Genomic DNA, 12,519 nt, shown 5'->3' with positions numbered 1-12,519 from the left:
CCACCCACCCATCTACCAGCCCATCCACCCACTCTTCCACCCCGTCATCCACCCACTCATCTACCCACCCATCCATCCATCCATCCACCCATCCATCCACTCATCCACCCTCCCATCCACTCACCCATCCACTCATCCACCCATGCATCCCTTCCTTCACATGTGGCAGTCCCGCCAGGCTAAAGGACACGTAGCTGGACAGAGGAATCCTCACTGAAGTGTGCAGGCAAACAGGTGTGCAAATATGTGGTGACTGTGGGTGGTGACACACTCAGGGCTCCATGATGGTGCCCCTGGTCTAGGGTCTGGAAGCCACACTTGGGCATATCGTAAGCCTTGACCGGCCAGGGCCGGGACCTGAGGCCAGGATGGGCCAGGAAGTTGCAGGCCTCCAGGATACGGGCACCTTCAGGGAATGTGCAAGTTACCAGAGTGCTGTGTGCGTATCTGGGAAAGGACATCAATAAGGCAGGTGGGTGGGGTCTCATTAGAAGCCCTGGATTTGGGGTTTGCATCTCAGGAAGCCCACTCCCACAGTGGGTAGGGGGACCAAGAAAGTAGCAACGAGTGCCAGTGTGGGGAGGCTGTGGCAGGGGGGAAGCCAGAGGACTGCATGTAGGGCAAGCCCCAGGCAGCTCCCCGGGGGCAGGAGTGTGGCCAGAGGGCTCAAGCTGAGGCTGCCGCACCAGGAGGGTTTGAGACAGAGGGAGCGAGCACAGGAGTGGCCCAGCCCCACCAAGGTCCCCTGGAGGGGGCAGGAGATGTCACCAGGCACGGTGTGGAGGGACGGGCTCGGCAGCAGGGGAGGCTGGCCAGGGTGACTCCGGCAGAGCAGGAGGCTGGAGCCCCCTCGGCGTCCCCCAGCCTGCCCTCAGCTGGGACGCGCTGTGCTGACTGCCAGCCCCAAGTTCTCCCACTCCCTCCGCCAGCCCTCACCGCCTCTGGGCCTCCAGCTCCTGGCGCCGTTGCTGGTGGAAAAGGTGCCTGAAGGCGTCCCCACCCTGCGCCAGGATCAGCTCCTTCTCAGCCTGGGCCTTGTGCGCGGCCAGCTCTGCCCGGGCCTGGCCCCACGCCTGGAATTTCCGCAGCGTTTCCTGGGGAAAGAACACCAAGGCGACAGACAGCATTATCCCAGGTGAGCACATGCACGCACACACACACGCACGCACACGCACACGCACACACGCACGCGCACACGCACACGCACGCACACACACACGCACGCACAGGCACACGCACGCACGCGCACACGTGCGCACACACACGCATGCGCACGCACACACACATGCGCACGCACGCACTCACGCACGCACGCGCACGAGCTCTCCTCTGAATAGGTGCCCTAAAGCAGTCCAGGCGCCTGTGGACCCCCCGGCAGCCCCCTGCCCGCAGCTGCTCTTCGCACCCTCTCGCCTCTGAGCCTTGGTGGGTGCTGTTCCCCGCCCTTCCCCACACCGCCCGGCCCTGAGTGCCTCCTGGGGTGTCGGTGCTCCTCCCACAAGGCCTGGCTCCTGCTGGGCTTGGGTGCCAGCACAGACCCGTGGGCAAGACGTGGCCTCCAGGGAGCGACTGAGCGGGCGAGTGGGGCCCCGGAGGACGGACGCCCAGGCGGGACAATGCCAGGAGGCGGGGGCCAGGCACGGCGCCTACCCGGCTCGCGGTGATGCTGCCCTTCAGCGCCAGCACCGCGTCCATGCGCCTCTGCAGGTGCTCCCGGGAGGCCGTCTCCGCCTCCTTCTCCTGCTGTCGGATTCTGGAGGAAGGCACGTTTTTAACCAGGGTGTCCGTGGGTGTCACGGGTGTGACCTGTGATTACAGAGCTGCAGGAGCCTTGGGGCTGGTCGTCTCCACCAAGGATGTGACTAAAGAGACAGCACGAGAGGTAAATGGAAAGGCCCGTCAGCTGCGAGCCGAGTGATAAGGACACGTGTGGGCAGCTCGCTTCTCCAGAGACTCGTCGCCCCTCACGGTCCTCTTGTGAAAATGAGCAGCATCTCAGGGCTAAAGATGCAGCTTTACCGGCTTTGGATGATAAGGCGGTGATTCATCAACAAAATCGGGGCGTTTCAAAATAAAAGCGAGTGACCCCCATGGTCAAGTTTCTCCTCAAAGCACGGGAAGGAAGAGGGATCCTCGCAGAGAGCCCTACCTTCCCAGGGACGCCCTCAGGAATGTCACCGCGACCCTGTGGTTCCTCTGGGCCTCCTCCACCAGCTTCTGGTGCCTGAGTCCGTGCTCCCTCTGGATGTGTGAGGATCTCCTGTGGTGACGGGCAGCGAGAAACAGAGACACGGTGTCACCGTGCGAACTCTGCTCGCCAGGCCCAGTGGGGAGTGCCGGAGCAAGGACCGGGGGGCATGGAGGCAGCTGCGTGTTAGATTAGATGCTCCAGGCTCTGGTGCCAAGGGGGGCGCCGAAGGCGAGGTCCGACCCAGGCTGGCCATGGCACGGGGTGGGGAGCAGTCAGGAGGGCCCTGGGGAGGCCAGATGGTCAGGGCAAGCCTGGGGGGCTGAGGCCCCAAGGAGGAGGCACTCTGCAGGGTTGGGGAAGGCTGGGTCGGGTGGCCGGTGAAATGCTTGGGGACCAGTCTGGCAGGCGGCTGGGGTGCCCGCCCTGCCCGGGAGACTCATGACAGAGGCAGCCCCAGGGGTGCCACGAGAGGCAGGTGGAGCCCAGAGGTCAGCTTGGCAGGGAAGAGGGAGGAAAGAATGTGGGGCTCTAGTGGCTGGGGTAACCCCGTGGCCAGGGGCGTTTCAGGGAGGGCTGGCGCCCCTACCGGATCCTCAGCAGCCGGTTCCGCTCCGCCTTCCCCACGGCCTCCTGCTCCTGGCGCAGTAGATCCGCAGCGTGAACCTGGAGGCGCCTCCCCATGGCCTCCCTCTCCTCCTGGACAGACTTCCGCAAGGCCTCGAACTGCCTCTCCTTGATCTCAATGTGCCACATGGCGCTCCTGGCAAGCAAGAGGCCTTTTGTTTATGGTAGCCAAGGTGCTAGAGGCCGGGGGGGGGGCCCTCCACGCAGCATCCATTGTGGGATGTGGGGGGCCTGGTACCAAGGTTTGACAGACACTCCAGGCGGATGTGGACACCACTGAGGGCTGTTCCCTCCTCCAAGGATCCCTCTTGGCCCAAAGTCGCCCGGAGACTGAGGTCCCCCAGCCCTCCCTGCCTCCAGCCTTAGGAAAATCACGATCCCATGGAGTCCAACCTGGGCAAGAGCCTGGCCCTACACTTCCTGCAGGCCCGTGGCACTCACCTGGCCTGAGGGCTGGGTCAGTTGACCGTGGTGGGCCCCCTGCCTGCCCTGGGGAAAGCATTTGGAAAGAGATGACCGTGCCCGTCTTCTGCTGGGCAGGAGGGTCGCTGGAGCCCCCAAAGACCACCCCCCACACAGACTTCAGATGTGCTTGGGGTGGGGGTTCCGGAGCATGGTGGCAGCCAGCTCTGTCCAGGGCCATGTCCGGCTCTTGGCTAGATGACGAGGGACCTGCCCAACCTCCAGTCTTGGGCGAATCCGTTCTTGACTCAGTGAGTGCGGGTGCCCAGCACCATGCAGGAAGTTTCCTGCTAATCTTCTGGTGGCTGAGTCCATGTTGCAGCAAGAGGGTTTAGGCCGAGCCCGTTCCTCCCTGGGATGCAGAGACCATCTTCAGGTACTCCCGCCAGTGTCCTTTTACAAAGCGAGGTGAGGATTCCTACCAGCTGAAGAGCTGACATACTTGCCGGTCAGGGCGATGTAACGACTGTTCCACCTGGCAGACACACATTCAGGCCAGAGCTGGCCACATTGGGTCAGAACCGGTCCGACGAAGCCGGATGGCAGAGTTCCAGCGGCACCCGGCCTCCCTTCCGACAGCAAAGCAGGCGCCTCACACTCACGCAGCGTGGCGTTTGCTGTGCGTTTTCAGTAGACGCTCTTAATCAGGTTAAAATTTCCTACAATTCCAGGGGCCGGCCCGTGGCTCACTCGGGAGAGTGCGGTGCTGATAACACCAAGGCCACGGGTTTGGGTCCCATATAGGGATGGCCGGTTGGCTCCCTTGGGAGAGTGCGGTGCTGATAACACCAAGGCCACGGGTTTGGGTCCCATATAGGGATGGCCGGTTGGCTCCCTTGGGAGAGTGCGGTGCTGACAACACCAAGTCAAGGGTTAAGACCCCCTTACCGGTCATCTTTGGAAAAGAAAAATTCCTCCAATTCCTACTTTGTTAAAAGTTTAAAAAAAAAATTATGAATATGGAGTTGAGCCCAATCTCCTTCCCCACTGCAAGACCCCGTGGCAGTGGTCCCTCAACATCTTTAAAAAATCACAAACGTGCGTTGAATCGAGGTGCTCATGCAGCTTTTCTCCTTCTGTGTGTAATGTCAAGATTTCTCACGTTAAGCCTTTTTTGGGGTTCCTAAGATGCAAACCCCAGCTTGGCCCAGTGTGTGTGTACCACTGGGCTAGATTCTGATTTTTAATGCTTCATTTATGACTTTTCCATCGATTGCCTCAGTGGGGTTGGTTCCTGCGTTTCCTTTCTCGTGCCGTCCTCTTGGTTCTGGCACCGAGATCACACCACCTTATTTTAAAAATCGGGCGTACTGTGTTTTTTTGTTGGGCATTTTAAGTAACGGCTCCTTTTCTCATGGTAGTGGGTCATGTCAGGGCTCCTGGGACTGGCAGCACCGGCTGGCCTCTCGAGCGGGGGCGTCCTCGTCTCTCCTGGGTCAGTGCACCTCCTGGCACGGCCACATGTGGGATCGTGTCTCCTCATCCTGCCCGAGGCTCCGCGGCCCTTTCATCTCTGGAGTCACGCTCTCATCAGTTCTGGAAGGGTCTCGGCCATTATTAATTGAACATTGCTTCTCCCATTCTGTGATCTTTCTCTCAAGTGGCCGAGTGGCAATTTGAGTTAACAGCTTGCAGGGTCCCTACGTAAAAGGCAGGACGTGTCTTAGTCCCTTCCTGCTGCTACAGCAAAATACCAGAGGCTGAGTAATTTATAAACAACAGACATTTACTGTCTCACAGTTCTGGGGGCCGGGAAGTCCGCGATCAGGTGCCACAGGCTCTGTGTCTGGTGAGGCCCCTTCCTCATGGATGGCACTGTCTAGGTGTCCCCACATGGCAGAAGGATGCACGGGCAAAAGGGGACAAACGTGCTGCCTCAGACCTTCACGAGGGCTCTGATCCCTCCCAAAGACCCTGCCTCTTAGTCCCATCACCCTGGGGGCTAAGTTCAAGCATGTGGATCTTGGAGGGACACGTACATTCAAACCAGAGCAGACGCTGACTGGGAAAGATTGGGATTCTGAGACAATTGAGGACGTGTGAGTGGATTTGGACCCATCTGAGCATCAGAGCCCCCAAATCCGTCTGACTGTTGACATCGGCAGCAGCTCCCCCTCCCCGCTGGCCAGCAGGCTGTGACCTGAGAGGAGGCGGCCCCGGAGGCACACGGCTGCCACGCATGGGTGTGATGTGCGGGCGGGATGAACTCTAAGGTTGCCAGGCCAGAGAGGACAGAGCCCGACTGCAGCCGGGGATGGACGTGTGCATGTGGGCGTCTGCCCAGCTCACCCGAGCACTCGGAGGAGTCCAATTGTCGCTCGGCTGGGTGAGGGATCCTGGACAAAGCTGAGGCACCAGAAATTCCTTGGAATCCTGTGGAAGAAGGAATCCAAGCATTTGGAGAAATGGCTGGACCACGATGGCAGCAGGTCAGCGAGTCGTGGCGTGGATGGACAGAGTGATTTGGGGCAGTGGCTAATTGATCTTGGGGTCCTCGGCACTGAAGCAGGTGGAGGTCCCACTAAAGTCGCACGATAGCTGAACAGCCAGTGTGGTCAGTCGGGGAGGGACGGCGATGGAAGCAGGCCAGGAAGACGGAGGGGGGCCGCAGCGAGATGGACGCTGGCCCCGTGAGACCCGCCTCGGGCTTCTGACCTCCAGAACCGGAGGATGGTGCATCTGTGTTGTGTCGGGCTATGGAGTTTATGGTGACTTGTGACTGTGCTGATAGGAGACGGATGCAGTTAGAGAGGCGCCCCTCACAGGACCCCATGAGGCAGGCTGGGATGTGAGGCACCCCCGGGGGCTGTGCCCAGGCTGGCCTGCTCCCGTCCACAGCTGTCCTCCTCTCCTCTGCACTGAGCTTGGTGCAGGAACATGGCGGTCACAGGGCCCGGGCTGCCCCCTGCCTGCTGCCACCACCACGGAAATGAGGTGGCACAGGGCGCCCTATTTGCTTATTCATGGAAGAGCCCTGAGTGCCTGGGACAGTCTGGCACACAGCGGGTGCGCAGTCCCTGTGTGTTGAATGGCTCAGGTGGCTCCAGCGCACAGTACTGACAGCGACAGTGCGGGGGGGCGCTGTGTGAGCAGGTGGCCCCCACTCCTGCAGCACGGCCCTCTCTCGGGGCCTCATCAGGAGGTGCCCATGACTCGTGAGCCTGGTGTACAGAAGCTTCTGCCTGGCAGGTGGACTCTAGCAGACGTGGACTCCTGCAGCAACACAGCCCACGCAGCAGGGTGGCGGGCACCGCCAGGGGAGGAATTTCAGGAGTGTGCATCTGGCGGTCCCACTGCGTGGAAGGGGAGCTGGGGAGCTCTGCACAAATGCCCAGGCAGCAGCTGACAGCTTGGCTGCTGGTCAGAGGCCTGGGACGAGGCCTCAAGGTCAGCAGCATGGACATCTCAGAGTGGCTGGACATCTCAGAGTGGCTGGACATCTCAGAGTGGACCTAGAGTGTGAGGAATTAGGGTCCCATGAGAATGCCCCCAGAAGGGCCCCCTCTACAGAGAAGGCTCTCATCAGCGAGATGGACCAGATAATGTCACGTGTGGACATCAGCCAGCCTCGCCCTTGCTGCCAGCATTGGTTCAAGGGCTGTGGCACACAGACGGGGGCTCCATGTGGGTTGAGTGACACAGTCCTGCCCCTCTAAGGCTGGCCTGTCCACTGCCGCTGCTGAATGCCCAGCCCACAGCAGGGGAACCCATATCAGCCCCATTTTGACACCATTTCCTCCAGGACCTGGGAGGTCCTCCCCCATGGTGGGAGCAGTGACTTGTGCGTTTGGTCACAGGACGGCAGCTGCAGCACAGGCAGAGCCGCTGCCTCGCTCTTCCAGGCAGGGCGGGCAGTGCCTGCTCCCAGTCTCCATGTGTCCCCCTGGCCTGCACAGGCTGGAAAGCTCACCCCCAATCTGTGCCACTGGGGCAGCAGCCCCTGGGGCTCGCAGGTCTGTGTCGCTTGGAGGGTCCTTCCCAGTGTGGGCTGAGTCCTCCCCACCCTCTGTGAGCTGCCGATACCCCAGGCAGAGCTCCTGCTTGGTCACGCTGGCCAGGGACAACGCCGACGTCCGCAGCCCAGACTCTGAGCAGCAAATATGTAACGCAACGCAGGTATGTCTCTCTCTCCTGGTGGGTGCTTCTCCAGAGGCTGAGAAGCACGTTATGAAACGGTGTGGCGGGGGCCGGCTGGTTGTCTCCGCCAGCTGGTTGTCTCTGCCAGCTGGTTGGCTCCGCTGGCTGGTTGTCTCTGCTGGCTGGTTGGCTCCACCGGCCGGACGCCTCTGTTACAACACCAGGGTCAGGGATTTGGATCCCTGCGCCAGCCAGCCAGCCGCCAGAGCCACAGATGAAAACACAACCGTGCCGCTTGTTCCGTGGAAGCGCAAAGAACGGGAAATGAGGGAAAAGAAACTGACTTCCCAGCTGCTAAGAACGTAGACGAACACGGAGAAACTGAAAACACTTAAAATATGAACACCTACTTCTAACTATCTCATTTTACAAGCTGCCTTTCCATCTTTAGGCAGCTTGAAAGTCAAGTGCAAAACCCACTCAGATCTGACTCTTCACCTTCACACGGGACGAGCCCCGGGGGCTCTGGGACGCGCCTGGCTCTGCGCCTGACTTACTCGCTCTCCTTCAGCATGGCCGTGACTTTCGACTGCAGGTCTTTCTCGTTCCCCAGCTCCATGATCAGGCGTCTGGATGTGGCCTGCAGACGGCCCACGGCTGCCCTGAGCACAGCGACAGGGAACAGGATGGGCCCGGGTCACACCGAGAGGCAGTGAGGCCCAGCCTGGGGTCTTCCCACCACGGTCACCTGTCTCTCCCAGGGCGTCATCCAGCTGGTTCCAGCCCCATTATACCCCGAGATGTAATCATTACACAGTCTTGGTGAGGCCTCCCTGGAGGAGCCGGGAGGGCAGGGCCTTGTCTATAAGAACAGCACTGAGTGACCCCGACCAGGGCACCTGGCCATGTGGACAATGTGGATCAGAACCCTTGTACACGCATGGTGCTGGGAAGTGGGCTTTGAGCAGCCAGTCGGGTCTGGCGATTCTCTGCTATTCTCCCCGGAATCAGGCCGGTTAAAAAACCTGACAGTGGAGCAGCGTCCGTCACGGCGGCAGGGCCCGGGCTTCAGGCCTTGCGAGGCTGTGACTATGTGAACTGCATGGGCTCCAGCCTCGTCTGCCCCTCGACCCTCAGGACCCCGGCCCTAGCCACCAGGATCCCCCCTCTCCCACGGCCAGTGGGACCGGGTCTCTGATCCCAATCCCAGCCACGGCGTTCTTCTCTCTCCTGGCTGCATGCGACAGCTCCGGGAGTTAGCAGCCAGGACCTTCCCGCTGGGGCCCTCCTCAGGTCACTACACCCTATCCCTGTCACCCTGAGGTGCTGCACATGGACATCACGGGCTCCGGGGAGCTGGGTGCCTGTCAGTGAACATTGGTGTTTCCAATGTCCCTGAGCCCTCCCTGTTGCTCAAGGCAAAAGTGGTCCTGATGCAATTTTTGCGGACCTCAAAGCCACCCAGCCCTTGCCTCAAAGTGACCTGTCCTTTGACAGCTCTGTAGTCCTTGTGGTGCTTGTATCTGTGTTTTTGTGTGTTGTCTGGAGTGCAGCTGTCTGCTGCCTCACATGCCTGAATACAGGTGGTGCTTAACACGTGTCTTTGAGTGAATGAATGAACCTCTGCAGTCCTATGCCAACCAGTGTGTCATCGCCTGCCCATGTCTCCTCCCAGTGCCACCCTCCTGGCCCTGCGGGATGACCTACGTGTTGCTGGCCTCTCTCTCCACTGCGATCTCGGCCGCCACGTGCTCCTGCTGTCTGCGGATGAGGTCCATCCTCTGGCGGCAAGAGCGCAGCTCCCCTCTGGAGTGTGAAAGCAAGAATCTGGATAAGGGTTTCCTGATTCCAGCCGGCCTCTGAAGGGCCAGTGGGACCAGCAGGGCAGGGTCAGGCCCCCAGCTCTCCCCTCGCCCAGGCCTGTGGGCACATCCTCCTCGCCAAAGGTCCCTCCAGCCCAGCCAAGTGACACGAGCAGGGTCTTGCCCATCTGTTTGTTGAATACCCTGGCCCACGGGGGCCAGCTGTGTGGCCTCCACCCAAAGGTGACATGCTCTCGGTAGACAAGGTTGGCGCAGGAACTGAGAGCTAACATAGATCTGCATAAATCACCAAGCTCGGGCACACAACGGGCACACCATGAGAGGTAGGGGGGCCACAGAAAAGGCAGGTGGCTGCAGCCGCTCATCAGTGTTCTAGAACAGACCACACAGGCCCAGACCAGCGGCTCCGTGTGCGGAATCCTGGTTCAAACGCCGGCTCGCGCCATGTGACGCGCACCTCAGTTAAAAACACCAGAACACGCCCAGAGCTCTGGCTCCAGAAGACGTCTGGAGGACACAGAGAAATGTCCATGGGCTGCTGTCGGATGACGAGAGGGAAACGCTCATTTTCAGGGGAGGCAATGGTGCCGGGCTCACGCAGAGGAGGTTTCTATGTTTTAGGAGACGCTGAAATACCTAGGAGTGAAGTATCGCGCCTGCAGTTTGCTTCCAAATAATTCAGGAACAAAGCAAAACAAAGCCAAAAAACAACGACAAAAAACGTAGCTATAACACAACACAGATAAAGAAATCACAGCCAGCGGCCAGCCTGGAGTGTCGCTGGGTGGTGTGCAGGTGACAGCGCACTGTGCGTTTGCAGCTTTTCTGTGTTTAAATGTCTTCCTCGGCGTATGGGGCACGCGAGCAGCGCTGCTGACCACCCCGGATGAAGAACAGGGCGCGTCAGACCCGAGCACAAACCCACACAGACAGGGCCCCCGTGGGCAGGACGCCACCCTCTCGCTGCCGCCAGGGCCTCGCCCGCCCCAGGCGCTCAGCCCGTGCCACGCAGGAGTCAGGTGGCCATCGTGGTTTGGGTGGACCCGGGAGCTGCTGCAGTTCTCGGGAAGCTTGACCTCCCGGAGGGGTTTTCTGAGCTTCACCTGAGGATACCCTGGTGGGACCCCCCAGAGGGACTCTCAAGGAGACGGCAGGAGGACCTGCCCTGCCGCACGCCTACGTGGCACTCCCAGGACGCAGGAGGAGCTGTCCCCCGGGCCAGGCCGCGCCCACCTCATCTTCTGGATGAAAAGCTCTTTGTCTTCGCGCATCTTATCCAGGAAGCCCAGGCTCTCCCGCAGGTGGGACGGCCGCGCTCTGTCTCCAGCGGCTGCCTCCCTCTTCGTGTGGCCGGCACCGGTGGCCTGTTCTTTCACTGAACTTAAAGGAGGAAGGACACCCGCTGCCACCCACACCACCCACACACCAGCACGCGGCGCGGCCCTCGGGACCCACCCCGCGAGCACATGTCCCTCTGGGGGGACAAAAGGCGCTGCCCACCCGTGCCAGTTACCGGCAGCATCCAGGGGCAGCCTGAGAAAGAGCCTCAGCCTCAGACTCTGGATCCTCTAATTTGTTTCTTTCTAGAAATCAAGGCAAGAATTAGGAAATCAAGAAGCAGATCAAACACTCAGTCTAAACTCTTAGGATAGATCTTGATAAGCTCAGACTTCATGGGCGACAAGGGGTCTGAGAGCGGTGGGTCTCAAAGCGTGGCCTGGAGAACCCTGGGGGTCCCCGAGACTCTTTCAGGGGTCTACAAAGTAAATATTGAAAGATATAACTGACATAAACAAAAGCTCTTTGGGTCTTCAGTAATTTATAAGAATGTGAAGGGGTTCTCAGACAAAAAAGTTTGAGAATCACTGTCTTAGAAAATCACCGCAGACTCCCAGCCAAACACGGCAAGTTCAACTACTTTATTTCCACTCCTTCCTTAAATCTCAGTCAAAATGACTGAAAAGGAATTTCAAAAGGCACAAATCCACAGTCACAATGAGAACAGCAGAGGGGAGGTGGGGGACGAAACAAGGCCACGCGATGGCAGAAGCCGGAATGCTCGCGACAGGTGCCAGTGGCTCCACGCCGCGCACCTAGAGAGTGAGCCCCAGACAGGGCAGGTGGGGCGGTGCCCAGTGCCCCGTACTAGACGCAAATCAAGGCACATCTCAGAAAAATTTCACGTCATCAGAGATTTAGAAAAAAAAATCTAAAAGCTTCCAGGAAAAGAAAACAAAAATAGGTCACATTCAAAGGACTGGGATAAAAATGGCATCAGATTTCTCAGCAGTGATGTTGGAGACTAGAGGACTGTGGTCGGCCCCTTTCAAAATTCTCAGCCATAATTTATCTTCCTTTCAACTAAAGACAATAATATAAGCTCCCCCTTTGAGAAAAAATTCGAATTTAAACGAGATAGTCTCCCTGGGGGAAAAAAGGAACGAGAGAGCAACTATGAAGCACATCGGTTGTCTTTCTTGTTGCTGAAATTTGTGTTATCTGTGAGAGGAGCTTCTTTACCATCTTCCAAAAGGGCTGCAGTGTCCAAAAGCTCCTGCTCGGGGAAAAGGCTGGCGGCTTCTTCCATACCGGGAAACAGAAATTAGCTACAAAAAAAAGATCAACAAAATCATAGATTTTTATTATAAATATAAAAAAATGGACTTCATAAGAATTACCAATTTATCTTATGAATAGACATTAAGCTACGGACTAGGAAAAATATTTGCAGCACGTCTATCTGACAAAGGCTTCATATCCAGAATATATAAAGAGCTCCCAAATATCTACAATATAAAGTTTAAACTCTAATTTTAAAAGGTAAACATATTTAAAATAGATATAGGAAAAAAAGATATGTAAATGGCCAATAAGCATGCGAAACCTTGTGTCAACAGGAAAACACAAATTTAAACCACAACATACTACTATACACTGATTAGAATGCTCAAATAAAAAATGCCGCTAACACTAAGTGTTGGCATGGGTGTGGAGCGACTGGCACTCACACACATTGCTGGTAGGGGTGCAAGACAGTACTCTGGAATACCGCTGGGCAGTTTCTTGTAAACATATGCTTACCACATGACCCCGCAACCCTACTCCAAGGTGTTTACCCCAAAGAAACAAAAATATGTCCACAAAAAACTTATGTGAAACTGTTCATAGCAGCCTTAATCATAATACCCCCAACTGGAAACAACTCAAATGTCCATCAGTATGAGAGTGGTCAAATACCTTCTAGTACAGCCATGTAGTGGACTAATACTCAGCAATAAAAAAGAAAGACACACTGACACATACAACGACACGGATAAATCTCAAGAGCATTATGTTAAGTCA

The 12,519-nt window shown here is 57.8% G+C and overlaps 1 protein-coding gene across 1 annotated transcript; it reads right to left on the bottom strand.

Moving 5' to 3' along the window:
- Positions 1 to 271: 271 nt before the first annotated feature.
- LOC103604297 (uncharacterized protein KIAA1751-like) lies at positions 272 to 11,764 on the bottom strand (the record flags this gene model as incomplete). The annotated part of the gene is made up of 10 exons (XM_008588864.1): positions 11,698 to 11,764; positions 10,691 to 10,760; positions 10,411 to 10,557; positions 9,062 to 9,160; positions 7,912 to 8,016; positions 2,778 to 2,951; positions 2,150 to 2,260; positions 1,651 to 1,753; positions 937 to 1,094; positions 272 to 447 (listed from the first exon to the last, which is right to left on the bottom strand). Coding segments are annotated over exons 1-10 (1,210 nt in total), but the record flags the coding sequence as incomplete, so codon positions are not given.
- Between the last annotated feature and the right edge of the window lie 755 nt (positions 11,765 to 12,519).

This window comes from Galeopterus variegatus, unplaced genomic scaffold, assembly GCF_000696425.1.
Source record: "Galeopterus variegatus unplaced genomic scaffold, G_variegatus-3.0.2 Scaffold5075, whole genome shotgun sequence".
Taxonomy (NCBI): domain Eukaryota; kingdom Metazoa; phylum Chordata; class Mammalia; order Dermoptera; family Cynocephalidae; genus Galeopterus; species Galeopterus variegatus.
Note: the sequence above shows the minus strand (reverse complement) of the source record. Positions and strands in the feature narration are given on the sequence as shown.